General features: G+C 49.2%; 1 protein-coding gene across 1 annotated transcript in view; it reads right to left on the bottom strand.

The window, feature by feature from the left end:
- The window catches only part of CSMD2 (CUB and Sushi multiple domains 2), a 593,647-nt gene that overhangs the window by 374,467 nt on the left and 204,158 nt on the right, over window positions 1-15,022 (bottom strand). Inside the window, exon 5 of the mRNA XM_032877161.1 lies at window positions 11,549-11,756. Within this exon, the coding sequence (XP_032733052.1) occupies window positions 11,549-11,756 (208 nt within the window). The remainder of the gene's footprint in view (window positions 1-11,548; window positions 11,757-15,022) is intronic.

Raw genomic sequence — 15,022 nt, forward strand, 5'->3', positions numbered from 1 at the left:
TAGAGGGTCCCTCCAGGCTGGACATTGAAATTGAGCAACACTGGCATATAATAAACAAATGATATTGAAGGCCAAAATGTGATTTGTTGATGTTACCTGGAAATGAGGGTAAAAGGAGACGAGGAGGGTCCCAGGACCCTGTGGGCAGGCCACCTGTGAGTGATGGACAGAGGATAGACCTTGCAGGAGAGACACAAGGAGACGGAGCAGGAGTGAGCACAGGTAGCCAGCTGTGTGTCTCCATGACAGCCAAGAGAAGGGAGAAAAGTTCAAGAAGGACAGATGACTGATGTGTGTTGCCAAGAGGCCAAGTCAGGTGACAGGGAGAAGCAACACTGGATTTGGCAGTCTGGAGGTTGGTCACTGGAGATCTTATTAAGATCAGATTTTGTGGTAGGTGGGGCAGACACTGAGAGAGGGTCTGTTACCAATAACTGGCAGCAGCTGAATGGGAATGAGTAGTGGGATTCTGGGGCGTGGTGCTTTTGGTTTGACTTTAGACAGTAGATAGTAGAACATGTCTCTATGCTGTGAGCCATGTCCAAGAGAGAGGAAAAAAATAATGAATGCAAGAAAAAGAAGATGAATTTAGCATAGAAGTCTGGGGACTAGGAGGTCTAGAACATAGAGGAAGGGGCTGGCCTTTGACAAGAGCCTGGACATCTCATCCACTGAAATATGGCACAGATACTGACTCACCAACCCTTTCATCTGCTCATGATGTTTGCAGGCCCCTTTGCAGCTAGGCTGGACCACGTGGCTATTTCTGGCCAATGAAATATGAGTTGAGTGATTTGCATGGTATCTGGGCCAGGGCAATGAAAAGTGCGTGCTAGGTTCTCCACTCTTCTTCCCTGCCACGGCATTGGAGAAGGTCACACATTCCATCTATAAGACCGTGGAACTTCCTTGAGCCTGGATACCCACCTGTATTACTATGTGGATCAGAGCCACTCTGGACTGGCCCATGGCAGACAGGTTACATGAGCAAAAAAGAAACCTTTGCGGTATTATACCATTGAGTTTTAAGGTTAATGAAGCTCAAAGAAGGAAGTGGCAAGAGTTGAGGCCAGGGTTGGATTAAACAGGGCCTTATCAGTGGCTGGAATTTTATTCCACAGACAATGGAAAATGATTGAAAGCTTTTGCCTGGGGCTTAGCATGTTAGATCTGCATTTTAATTAAACCATTCTGGTAGCAGTGGGGAGGATGAATTGAAGAGTGCCAAGAAGATGGGAGATCAGTCAGGAGGTTATTACAACCCACAAAGAAGAAAAGATGAGGGGCTGAACTGGGGGGAGTGGCAGTAAAGATGAAAAATATGTTATAGGAGGTACATTGGGAGAACAAGAACAGAGAAGAGTCCCAGATTTTTGGAAGACTTGGTGGAAGGTGATACCATCAACAAAGAAAGCAAACCAACTCTGACTGTTTTAGTAGCCCATGATGAGAGATGTTGGGACATGCTGACTTGGGAACATTGGTGGACATCAAGGTGGAGAATTCCCACAGCTGGTTGGCTCTACAGTTTGGTGCTCAGTGGAAGGCCAGGCTGGGGAGCCAGCTTTGGGAGCTCTAAACAAACAAGTAGCACCTAAAACTGTGAGAGCAGATAAAAGTACCCCACGAGATGTATGGGATGGGAATAGCAATAAGGCCAGAACAGAGTCTTTTGGGGACATCGAAGGAAACAGAGAAGCAAAGGTTAGAGAGGTCCAAGAAGCATCAGAGAGAGCATCATAAAGCAAAGAGAAAGTTCGAAAACAAGAGAATAACCAACAAGGTAAAAGAATGAAGAGGTGTCAGTAAGAGGGGACCTAAAGACTATCTCATGGATTAGGTACTGGAAGTGGTTAGTGTTGGGGTGAGGGGTGGTTCTCTGATGATGATCCTAATGTGACTAGTTTTAGGGGAAGGCTGGGAATAGAAGCCATGGAGAAGTAAGTGAGGAATTAATGTGGAGAGAGGACTTTAAGGCAGATCTCTCGAATGAGACCTTGGATGAGAAGTTCTCAGAGGGGATAGGGTTCTCCTTGAAGCCTCCCACTTTTCAAGCCAACCTGGCCCCTCGCTCCCGAGATGACGAAATCTGCTGAGTTCAACAGTGATCATTGGCCATTTCCTCAGATTGCCAAATGCTGGTTTTCTTTATGAGTCCTGCTTCCTTGGTGAGTTTGGGAGGGTCATACCCTGGGCCCCCTAGCCACCAAATGAGGACAAGCTGGGATGACAGAAGTATAAGCTCAGGGTTAGAACCAATGGCTTAGGTCAGGCTCTGGAAACCAGAAAAAGTTGTAGGAGCAAGAGACAGGCAAAATCAGGATGAACCATGAGATGAGTGAGGCCAAGAGTGAGTAGAACAAACTTTCATGGGCAAGTTTCATGAAAACAGAAATCAGGATTGGGGTCTTGAACATGCTGAATGAACTGACGCCATTCTGGAAGGTGGGGTTTGCCGGAACGAGAGGCCTTTGGAAGGGCCCAGAACAGTTCCTTCCATCTGTCTTAGCAGCACTATCAGGCATCTGGCAGCTCCCTGAGAGAGAGGTCGAAAAGAGCATCTTGTTGTCTGGTGCCCTTCCCAGTCCTGGCACGGGCCCCTGAGCAGACGACATACTTAGTACAAACCTGTTGCACGCAGTCAGACCCATGGGGGTGCAGGGCAGCCGCCTGACCCTCACTTCCCATGCAAACAACTTGGCCAAATCACAAGCTCTCTAGCCGAGCCACTGTGCCAACAGTGGACAACCCCGGCTCACTTCCTGCTCCTTCCAGCTTCACCAAGGGAAGTGAGGAAGTCAAGTTGGTGCTCCGTGGAGAGTGCAGAAGGCCCAGCCCAGACTCGGCAGATGTGTTCTGCCAGTGGTGTGCTAGGACACTAATCCTTTCCTAAGGCTCAGCGGTGGGGCTGGGAGTGCTATTTCCAACTCGGAGAGATACAGGAGATGAGATTTTAAAGGGCTGGTTATTTATGGCCTGGCTCCTGATGGATACAACAGATGTAATTTCATGGGCTCCATCCGAAGAGAACAGCTTCTTGGGGTGGCAGAAAGCATTGTGAGGTGGCAGGGAAGAAGGGGGAAGCAAGGGCCTCAGGGACCCACAGGAAGGCAGGAAGTGGCTCGAAGTGCCACTGGCTTCAGCAGCCTTGCTCAGGCACCATCTCAGCTGCTCCCTGAGATTCTCCGCCAGCTTGAGACCTTGACCCTGTCTTGCTTTTGACATTCAAACAAGCCAAAATCCCAGAGGACAGGTATTTGGCCCATGACACTCCCATGTACGAAGTTTGAGGACATATAGGGCACTGTGATGATGGGCTTTTATAGATGCAGTCCCCTCTGCCTGAATGTTGATCCCTGAGTCCTTCTCAATAGTCAGGTCTCAGCTGAAATCTGGCCCCCTCCAAGAGGCCTCCCTGACCACTTTATATTAATAAGGCTCCCACTGTTTCTATCCCCCATCCTATTCATTTCCTTCATAGCTCTCAACACAAGTTAATTTTACATTTATTTGGTGATTTTAATGTCAGGCTCTGCAAGGTAGACCAGAAGTCCCACAAAGGCAGAGGCTTTATCTGTCTCCTCCACTACTGTATTCCCATGCCAAGCCCAATGTCCAGCAACGGAAGCCCTAAGTATTCTGCTTGAGTGAATAAATCATGGTGGAGGGTGTTGGTAATAAAGAGAGTTGGTGAGGGTGACCAGGATGATGGAGACACTGCTGAGGATGATGGTGTTGGTGCTGCTCCTGACAATGACTTCTCAAGGCCCTGCCACAACATTTAGCCCAACACCAAATTGGCCTAGCTATTGATTCCCCCTGACCATCTTCACTAGAGATCCTCAAAAGACTATATAGGTCAGCACTCAAGGGCCCCTGTGTCCTCATTCCCAAGCCCTGATCCTTCTGCTGTGACCCTCTCCTTGGTAGACAATCTTACCACAGTCTTCCGGGCAGGAACTTGGGCGTCAACCCAGACTCTCCCCTCTCTCCTTTCCAATGAACCCCCCAAAGCAGCTGATTCTGCATCTGAGATGTTTCTTGATGTCACCCCCTCCTCTTCACACCCTCACAGCTGCCCTAATTCAAGGCTGGAACATCTCCTGCCTGAGTGGTCACCAAAAAAGTTTTATAGCTGGTTTCTGAGCCTTCCAGTTAGACTCAATTAAAATTCGGAGTGATTGTGTTACTTCTCCACTTAGAATACTCCTATAGCCTTCTACAGTCTTTGGAATCCTCTCCCAGCTTCTGAACGTGGGACAAGGTTCTTCTAGACCCATGCTTTCCCTGTGCTCACCCTGAACCCACCTCCAGTGCCCCCAACACACCAAGGCCCTTTCCTGCTTTGTGACAATGGTAAACTCCCATGATTCAGTTGAATTCAAAAGTTACCCCCTCTGGGGCTCATTTATTGGAGTCATTCCAGCAGCCTCTCCCAACAGGACAGGAAGACTTTGTCTTCCCTGTGACTCAGTTTGCCCCTCGGGAACCACCCTCCTCTACTCCTTGTCTGGAAGTTTGAGCAGGTCAGAGAGTCATGTGACCTGGGCCTGGCTGGCAAGCACACTCAAGGTACATCTTAGGGCTTTTGTGGGAACCATCAGGAAAGAGAAGATTCCTTTTTGCTGGGATTGCTAAGCCAGTGGAATGCACAGAGCCAACGGTGGTTGCCTTTGCTACCTCATGGGGAAAGCATGCCTGAAGAAGCCAACACATAAGAGAGCAAAGCTGTGGGAGGGAGAGAAATAGATTCTGATGATATTATTTGCATACCTTGATCCAGCAGTCCCTGATGCCAATCCCTCAACTTTTCAGTTACAGAAGCCAGCACATTCCCATTTTAGCTTGAGTCAGCTGGAAGTGGGTTTCTATTTCTTGAACCAAAAGAATACTAACTATTACATTTCTCTTTTCAGTCTCCACGGGAGCTTCTTTATACCTTTTAGAAAAGCACCTAACATATGATATTGTCAAGCATTTAATTATATCCTGCCTCTTTGCCCTGACTGTGAGCTCCAGGGTCCAGCATGATGCATGGCTATTACATAAACATCAGCAGAGGGAATAAATAACTCCTTAGGGACGGGACTGTGTCTTTTTCTCCCCAGCATCTAGGAGATCTTAGTTCATAGAAGGCTCTCCATAAATGATTATTGGAAATAAATAGGGGAAAAGTAACAAAGAACGTAAATGATCTAAACCAATGGTTTGATAAAGTACATGTGAATGAGTAAATAAGTGAATAGTTATTATTAACAAATCCCCGTTGGCATGCTGTTCTCATTCTAATTATATCTGAATCTAATGACTCCTGAATGAAATATCTAGTTAAAAGTCGCTGAGATCAAATGGTTCTAGTTGGCTCAAATTTCTTGTGTAAAATGCTTAATAATTAAAATAAAGTCTTTCAAAGAGGAAAAAGAATGTTGCTAGCAAAATTTTCAAATTGAATGTCTGTAAAGTAGACGGGAACTTTTGTATTTCCACCTATCAAAAACAAAAGCAAAAAAGGAAGGGGAACAAAGGGAAGAAAAACCCTCAAAGCTTGATCAAGAGAGTAGGCTGAAGCTGCTCTCCAGGGAAATTCACTTTCTGGAAACAACCCAAGTCTATTGGGTGGCCCTGGGAGGCAGGAGATCCAGACAGTCTAGCAGGTTCTTTTCTATTGCTCTCCAGCAGGAGGGGCTGCTGAGGCTCAGAGGCAGATGGTAGAGCCCAGGGTGGGAGCACGTGGAGAGAGTCCTGGGACCACTTCCTGGCCCTGCATCTCAGGGATCAGGGCAGCTCCCCTGTCAGGTAGGATGCCCAGCAGTAGCCCTAGGATGATGTTCTCCCTGTCCCCTTCTCTCCCATATCCAAGCGGCACCCACGCTTCCAGGCTTGTCTCCAAAGCAGCCCCCCTCTTGAGGCCTTGGTCCTCCTACCTGAGGGCAGCATCCTCTTCTGAACCCTGCAGCGTGCCCTCCCTTCCTTCCCTACTTCAAAGGTTTGGCGGAGGCAAGTCTGTCATATAGAGGTCCATGGGGGCTTGGCTAGGGGTGGGGGGACATAGAGAATGGGCATGGAGATCGCAAATGATCCCAGTGAAACAAAGAACAGAAGTCCAAGTATACCAAAAGGGACAGGGAAGAGAGGCTGGGAAGCACTGGCAGAGACTGACCACAGGAATGACAACCAAGAAGATGGTGGGGGTGGTTCTAGGGTCTACACAGAAACATCACATGTGGGAAGGAGGTTTGAATTCCTTTTACCAGCCTCCCCATCACAAACACACCCCTGTGGGTGGCCCTTTGGCAAGGCCGCAGGAAAAGGGTGGCTTCAGTTCTGAGCACAGGTCACGCCTGCCTGCTGTCCCTGCAACAGAAGGAAACTGACACCTGGGGAAGGAGAGAAGCAGAGAAAGAGAAGGAGCAGAGGAGAGAGGAAGGCCCAATTGAACTCTGCTGCATCATCCATCACAGCCAGTGAGACGGTGCCAGGCAGAGACCTGCTTCCCCTCTGGGTCTGAGACAGTGGTCTCCTGAATGTCTTCTCCAGACTCTCTGCCCCTTCTCCCCAACTCAGCAGGGCCCCTTGGGGTAGGTGCTGTGCCTGACCTGAGCCAAGTACCCCCTGCTCCCAGCCCTGCCCAGAATAGCCACTATCACTACATTGATCCACTCCCCTCTTTTTCTTTTCTTTAAAGATTTATTTATTTGAGTGAGTGAGATTGAGAATGAGGGGTGGAGGAAAAGAGAGAGAGAATCCTCAAGCAGACTCCCTGCTGAGCATGGAGGCCAATGCAGGGCTTGGTCCCATGGCCCTGAGATCATGACCTGGGCCAAAATTAAGAGTCGGGTGCTCAATCAACTGAGCCACCCAGGTGCCCTCTTGTGCTTTTCTAACAAGACAGTTCATTGGCTAGCTGGAGCTGGGTCCAGCCAAGAAAAGGCGATGCTGCTTGCAATGTGTTCACAAAATGTGGCTCCGGGAGGACAGTTTCAACAAAACCAGCACCCTCTCTTCTGACCTTTGCAAGGGCATCCTCCAGTCTGACCCAGGGGCTCTCTGTCAGTACACCTTCCTTAGCTTTCCAGGCAATTCCCCTCGGAGCTGAGTCAGCTGGAGTGACCAGGCTGTGCATCTTTCTGCCCCAGGGAGATGTCACAGGGCTGGTGGGCTAGGAAGAACAGCCTCAGTGGGATCATCGAGAATGGGGCCACCAGGGCTCTGAGTTGCCGGAGATGCCCCATCTTACCTTTCTCCTTTCAAAGGCTGAGCCCCTGACTGTGTTCCCCATCTCAGGAGTATTGTGTTTACTGTGAGCCTACTGTGTGCCTACATGTCCAGCCCTTCCAGCATGCTTTTTAGGCTGGTATCATGAGCTCAATTTTCCAGATGTGGAAGGAAACTGAGACTCAGGAGTAGGTAAATACGCTTTAGTAGGTATCAAAAGGTGGATCAGGGTTTTGAGCCCAAATCTGTCTGACTCCCAGGCTTTCTGTCTTCCCAGTTAGATGCCAAGATACATAGACCTCTTTCCTATTCTTGGAGGGCATATCTGGCTTTCTCTCCTTCTTTAGCCCAGAGGAAGAGCCTAGAGACTCAAATGGACAGTGTCAAGCATGAGGCAGATGGAGGAGGGGAGAGATTCTGGCTCCTGAGTCTTCCCAGGGGGTTTTCATTCACTGATTTTCTCCACAATGGAGAGGCTGACGGGGTACTGGGTTTGGCAATCGCTTGTACTTGTTATAGCATGATCCTGATACCCTCCAGGGACACAGAACCCAGAGTCTTAAACAACAGAGTTTTTAAACCCCAGCTCTGCTGGTGCTCAGTCCTAGACATCGGAAAATGTCCAGAGGCCTCATGAGGAATTTTAGCAATGGTAAGAATATTTTCCTAGAATTGGAGGGGAAGGAATGGGGCTCTGTGAAGGACACAACCAACTGACCTGGTCAGAGCAAAGACCCACTATCCCCAAGAAGGATCAGTGAGAGATATCTGGCCCCTGAACTGCGAACTAGAGACACAGGTATGTATTGCAACAGGGGTTCACTTGGTGATGCGTAAATGGTGGTGATTTGGCTCTGCGTGTGTGTGTGTGTGTGTGTGTGTGTGTGTGCGTGCACGTGTGTGTAGTGTAGGAGGAACACCAAAAACAGTATGGATTGTAACTCTCAGTTCAAACCCAGCTTTTGTCCATGGACAATCACAAAATAAATTTTTTTTAAAAATAGCAATTAACTTTAGAGAGAGGACATCTAAAACACTTGGGGATCTCTAGACACGTCGTCAGATGTTCAGGATTTGGTTCTCACCATAGGAACAGCTGTTTCCTGTTCCAAGCGTGGACTTCCGGGTTCTCAGTGGCCAGTCACGGACAGGGAAGCCGGAAGCCGGAAGCGGCTGGCCCGGGCCGATATCCGCCCTGCGCTGGGTCTGCTGCTCCGGCCATACGCCACTACTTCTGTGCACTCCTCCTACCCCTTCTTTCCTTGTGCCAGTGCAAGGCTGCAAATTGGTTATATCCTGCCACATTTTTGGCTTTGAATTGGCCTTTGTTTTATAAAATAATGTTCTGAGGAGTTGGCACTTTTCCCCCCCTAATGTCCTTGCCTGGCAAAATGAAAAATGATCAACCCTCTATTTCCCTAATTATTTGGAAATTTTGATGGTCCACAAAATCCAAACAACTGGAACCCCTAATGAAAACTCATCTGCTTGTATCCCATGGTGGGGGGTGGGTGGCGAGAAGAGTGGGGAAACTGAGTCAGGAACATCCCATGCCCACCCATCCTGAATCAGTGGGAATCTGCCATCTGGGAAAGGAAGTAGTGGATTTTTTTTTTTTTTCCCTCTCTCTCAAAGCTGCCTCTGTCTTCTCAATAGGTGAAGGGATGCCCAGTTATTTACATTCATCTTTTCTAACAGGAACTGCAGTCTTTCTATGACTTGGCACAGAATTCAAGAAAACATCCTAAAATCTTAATGCATGGCGATATAAAGCACCCTCATAAACCAGCAGCATCACATTTTCACAGGAATCCAGGGATCCATAAAGGAGAGGGGCAGGCGAGAGCGTGGGTTCTTTGCACACACGTCCTGAGCCTCCAAGTTTGTTTATCCATAATTGGTATGCAAGTATAAATTAGAACAACAAATGCATCCTGCCTGGAAATGGTGACACCAACCCTGTAAATAATTATAATTTAATCTTATAGCAAAGGGTTCTGAATGACTCCCCTAACGATTTCCTCTGCTTAATTCCTTCCCCACTGAGTGACTTAATAGGAAAAGGAATAGTCTTTCAGATTTGTTTCACTCCAGAAGTTTGGACAATGTGTGGATTCACACCTGGGGAGGGGGCAGAAGCTGTGGGAGACCATTTGGCCCACGGATAAACAAGTGAGTCGAAGAGGCCTTGGGACTGGAAGAGACGGAACTGGCAGGCCTATTCATCTTGGCATCTGTTTACAGAAGCGAAAACTTAAGAACGGCCTCATAAGAGATCCGATGAGTAAACCCTTGTCAGTTTGATGAGGGAATGCCACATAGCTGGGACAGCCCTTCTCGAATGTAAGGTGCATGACGTGTTGCTCTGTCATGGCTTACGGAGATGGCCTTTCACGTCCAACTAACCTGGGGTTGAATCCTGGCTCTGCTCCTTACTAGCTGTGTGGCTTCAAGCAAGGGACACAACCTCTCTGGACCTCATTTCCCTCATCTGGAAAAGGAGGAAAAGGATGTTCCCTACTTCACAGAGTTTCTATAAGGAAGAGAGGAAATTATAGCCAAAAGAGCTTAGAACCAGCCTGAGACATATTGATAACAAATGCTCAATAAATTAGGCTATTACTGCACCTCTTGTGTTTAGGAAGCCTCTGCAATGATACAGGGAATATTTTCATTATATAATGCTAAGTTAAAAATATAACCACAGATAGATTTTAAGATCCTAATTCTGTAATATTAAAACATATATAAATAGCCAGCTAGCTTGATTCAAACAAAGCAAAACGGCCAAAGGGAAATACATCAAGCTCTTAATATATTTTTTTAAGATTTTATTTATTTATTTGACAGACAGAGATCACAAGTAGGCATAGAAGCAGGCAGAGAGAGAGGAGGAAGTAGGATCCCTGCTGAGCAGAGAGCCCAATGCGGGGCTCCATCCCAGGACCCTGAGATCATGACCTGAGCCGGAGGCAGAGGCTTTAACCCACTGAGCCACCCAGGTGCCCCAAACTCTTAATATTTCTTATTCATTTCTCCATACCTTTTGATGTTTTCTATACAAAGCAGATGTATTCTCTTTACAGTCACAAAAATTGGTATTTAACAAAAAGAGGCAGGAGGCCAGAGGGCCTCGGGCTGGCAGGGCACTGGGGTCCCAGCCCAGAAGAGGGGCACCCAGGCTTTCATCCCCACTCCTAGCACCACGTGTCCAGCTGCTGCCCCAGACCATTGACAGAACAGCCACCTGCCTACAGTGGTCGGTCTTTGACTCACACGTGCTTCCCTCAACTCCCCATCCAGGGGAGTGAATGATCTGGCCGAGTTCACTCAACAAGCTTATGGCACCAAGGTCTTTGGACTCCCGGGTCAGATTGCCTTCCACTGTCCCAGGACATTTGAGTTCTCCAGGCTACACCAGTCCCCAGATCTCCCAGCCCACATTTGGGAGGAGTCAGTTCCAATTCTGTTCCCTGGAAATAGTCACACTTGGCTCCTGCTATGGGTTTGTCTGGTTTTCTCACCCTCCAAGGACCCTGTCTTCCACAGCTGTTGTTTCTATCCTGTGACATGACATCTGGTCTGAAAGAGGGGTTCAGTAAATGTGCCCCTGCCTCCTGTTTGCTTCCTCTCCCTCTCTTCCTCCCTACTTATACTGACTGCCACATCTCCTTCCCAGGCACTGTCCTCCCCTGTCTCTCAGAGTCCTCGGGGATACCTTCTCTGTGCTTCCCCTATGCCGCAATGAAGCTTGCGAGACACACCCCCATCTTATGGGAAGCAAGTCTTGATACACCTTTCTGTGGGCACCTGATGGGCTGATACCATCCCCTTTGCCCTCCTCCCAATAACACAGCCACGAGGAGACGACGAGAGAACATTTTAAGCCCCACGCCACTACTCAAGGCTTATCACCCAAACCGGAAGCTGGACATTTCCCATCAGAAACCTTGCCCAGGAGGGGGCCCTAGGGACTGCCACCTAACAATTCTGTTCCCTTTGTCAGACACTATGACTACACCCTCCACAAAGGCAACTGTACTTCAAACCCGCACACTGAGTCTCTGGGAAGAGAAAGAAAACATTTTTACTCTCAGCGCAAGTCACTCCACCAAGGCCCATCGTCTTCAGCAAGAGTACACATCAAATCAGATCCCCAAATCACTGTAAAAATGGACCCAGCTCTGAAAACACGCAGGGAGTTTTCATCACGATGAGAACCAGACTCATCAACTGTGGGTCCAGGATGTGGCAAAGGGGCCTTGGAGTGCAGGCCCCGCCTTGGAGGAGACTGTGCCTCCGGATGGAGACTGGGAGGGGCTGCTGCACTTACCACAGGGAGGAGCCTTCAGTGCCTGTGACTTCCAGAAAGTCGTAACCGTCCTCTAGCTGGAAGTCAATAAACACCAGGGCGATGGTGTCTCCCAGCTCGGCCAGGATGGTCCATGTGCAGTCGGCATTATTGTGGTACTCCGATGGGAAGTGGGGGGTGGAGATGATGCCGCTCTGGCCCCGCAGTGTTCCCCCGCAAGCATCGTCCGCTGTGGGCACACAGAGAAGAGGCTCAGGTGAGCTGCTCTAGTTCCCAGGCCCTGTTCTGAGAATCTCAGATCTGACTATTCTCCTTGAACCGATGAGGAAATTGAGGCACGGGGAAGTTATGTCACCTACCTAAGGTGACACAGCCCCTGAACTGTGACTGAACTCTGACATCCAGGACACCTTCGGGGTACCACACATATTGGTCTGCTGTGAGCAGGGAGGGACTCAGCTGTCACCTTTACTGCCATGGTCACCACTGTGGGGAACAGGATATTTCTTCCTACCTGAACTTAGGAAGCCTCTGCTGGGGGAAACAAGACAAAAACTCTACTCAGCTCCCTGGGGTGACACTCTGGCCAGACCAACGAGATCCTCCCTCCTGCCCTTGTCTTCGGGCCAGCTCTGTTCTCACACCACGCACAGCCAGGCTTCTGCCCTGCACTCACACTGTGGCCCCCTCTGCCCAGGATGCCTTCTCTCCAGGGCAACCCGTCTCCTGCTTTTAGGCCTGACTCCGATGCCACCTCTTGGGAGAGAGCCTCATGCCCGTAAGCAAAAGTTTGGTGACTGCTCTCTCCTCTGGGCTCCCGCTGCAATGTGTCTGATGGTAGACATGTACGTGGCCTTGTCCAAGTGACCCATTCATCCGTCTGTCTGACATGCAGGTTCAGAGCTCTGCTGGGAATCCGCAAGGGCAGGGATTGTATTTCCCTCCTCCCACCACACAACCTGGTGGTCACACCGCTCCAGCCAAACCCCAGCTGAGACTTGATATTTAGAAAAAATGATGCGGGGAACATGCTCTGACATAGACTAGTTAATAAGAGGCCTGGCTTCTGGATTATCGGAGGCTGCCGTCTTAATCCTTTTCCTGCGGCTCACTAGCTGGCTGGTGTCTAAGCTGTTGTCCTAGTACCTGCACCCAAGCAAGTGAGTGCAGTACACTTAGCATGTGTTGCCAGAGGCAGGACTATGTGGTGAAGGACGGAGAAATGCAAAAGCTGGCTCCCAACGTGTGCCAGAGGCCGCCTGGTAACAATAACAAAAGCTCATATTTCTGGAGCACTTACACTATACCAGGAACCATTCTAATGATGCTACATCTTTCATGTAGTCCTTACTTAGACCCTGTGAAGTAACGTGCCCATTTTGTAGGTGAGGAAACCAAGGCACACAGAGAGTCAGGCATTTGCTGCAGGTGACACAGCTCATAGTGACTGAAGGAGCTGGAATTCTAAGCCTGATTCCAGGAGCTGTGGCCTTAACCAATGCACACGTCCATTTCCCAGGAGTACAGTTCATACTTGGAGGACATGGATAAAGCAGCAAATTACTTTGCTTGGGTGACTCAGTTTGGGAAAGGTTAACAGAGGAGATGCCCTTAGAGCTAGGTTTTGAAGGGTGAATAGGAGTTCTCTAGATAGAGAAAAAAGGGTATGGCATTTAAGAAAACAGGGAAACGAATGTCTTAATCACAGAAGCACAAAGGCAACAAGGCATGCCTAAGATAAGGGGTTCTCGACAGCTTATCACAGAGCGAACTAAGAGGAATGGTGGGTGATGGTACTGGCAATGGAGAAGGATCCGTGTGACAGAGAGCACTGGGCCAAGAATATTTGGAAACAGTGGACTGTATTGGAAAGAAAATGGATTTGGGGGTCAGGAGGGCCTAGATTTTAATTCAGCCTCCACCATCTCCCAGCCATGTGACCCCCAATTGGGTGATTATTTCTGGCAGCTTCATTTGGCTTCTCTGTATGATGGTTTGCTGGGATAACTGTATGGGATCGTTAATGGTGCAGTGCCTAGCATCAGCCAGTGGTTGGCCCATGTAGACGCCCAGCAGGTACTAAGTTCTCCTTTTCCTTCCACTTCATCTTGGGAATCAAACGTAGTGAAGAAATATGATTGAATTTTCATTTTAGAAAGATCACTGGAGCCGTGGCACAGAGGAGGTCTGAGTGAGGGGAGTGGGCATGATGCTTTTAGTAGGACATAGTCACCAAAGTCCAGGGGAGGCCAGATGAGATTGGAGCTGAAGCTGAGGACTGCAGGAAGAGCACTGATTTCAGAGAGATTTTAGAAGCAGAATCTACAGGCTTTGGAAGTTGGGAGGGAAGAGCTCCAGGTCTGGGGCATGAGAATCTGGATGAATGAAAGGTACTGCCTATAGCAGGAACCCAGGAGGGGGGTGCCCTGTGGTGGGGAAGGCTAGCAGGAGTTCAGTTTTGGATCCAAGGGCTGAGTGTGCATGAGAGATGTCCTGGTGCAGAGACAGAGTTGACAGATGGTTATACAGAAGAAGTGTGGGATGGAGGTCAAGGTGAGTTCATTCGGGGGTCCTGAACTATCCTCATTAATGTCATTCTACAGGGTCAAGGTCTAGTTCAAGAGAATGAGCCTATTTATAAATGCCAACTCTTAGCGTGAAGAGGTTGTTCTACTCATCAAAGCCTCAATGAGGGGCAGTGGCAGTGGGAGAAAGAGAAGGAACAGAAGGGTTCAGGAGCCAGGCAGGGGAGAAGTGAGAGGACACGGTCTCCACCTGGGAGTGGCCAGTGAAGCAGAGGAGAAGGGAAAGAGGAGGTGGAGATTTCTAACAGGGCAGCATTATGACACTGTCTGGGTAAATGGGAGCTCCAGAAGAGAAGAAGCTCTGTGGGACAGTGATGGCCCTCGCAACTCCCGTGCTGAGTCTGAGCTGCTGAGGGTAAACGGGTGGCGTGCCCACAGAGACCATGAGCCCAGGGGGCCTACGAGGATGGGAGTCAGTGGGACAAAGAGAAACTGTGGCTCCACGGGAGTAAAGAAGGCCCAGGAAGAGCAACATTTAATGACCAGCAGGCAGAAGCGAAGGCACCTGAAAGGAAGAGTGGTCAGGGTCAGGGAGGAGGGGGACCTCGAGTGGGGGGCTGGTGTGAGGAAGCAGTGTGAGGAGCATTAGCTGGCCATGGCCATGCTAGAGGAGAGCAGGTCACGGGGGAAGACGGTGACTCTGCGGCCTCCATGTGATTCTGGTCTTCGAAACCAAACCAGGTATCCTACACTGTTCACTACCTCAACCCAACCAAGACCACCATCACGCTCTCCTCCCACTGCACCTGACATTCCGGCATTTCCTTCCCAGAGAGTGTCTGTGCTACCTACGCAAGGCCTTATGCCAGATGGTTAGGGCCATCGGTGACCTCTCCCACATGGCACACCCAGCCGGAGACCAAATCCCGTTCCTCCCTGTAAGTAGCTCTTGACTGGGTTCACCATCTGC

The sequence above is a fragment of the Lontra canadensis genome, unplaced genomic scaffold (genome assembly GCF_010015895.1).
Source record: "Lontra canadensis isolate GAN:19392208 unplaced genomic scaffold, GSC_riverotter_1.0 scaffold60, whole genome shotgun sequence".
In the NCBI taxonomy this organism is placed as follows: Eukaryota; Metazoa; Chordata; class Mammalia; order Carnivora; family Mustelidae; genus Lontra; species Lontra canadensis.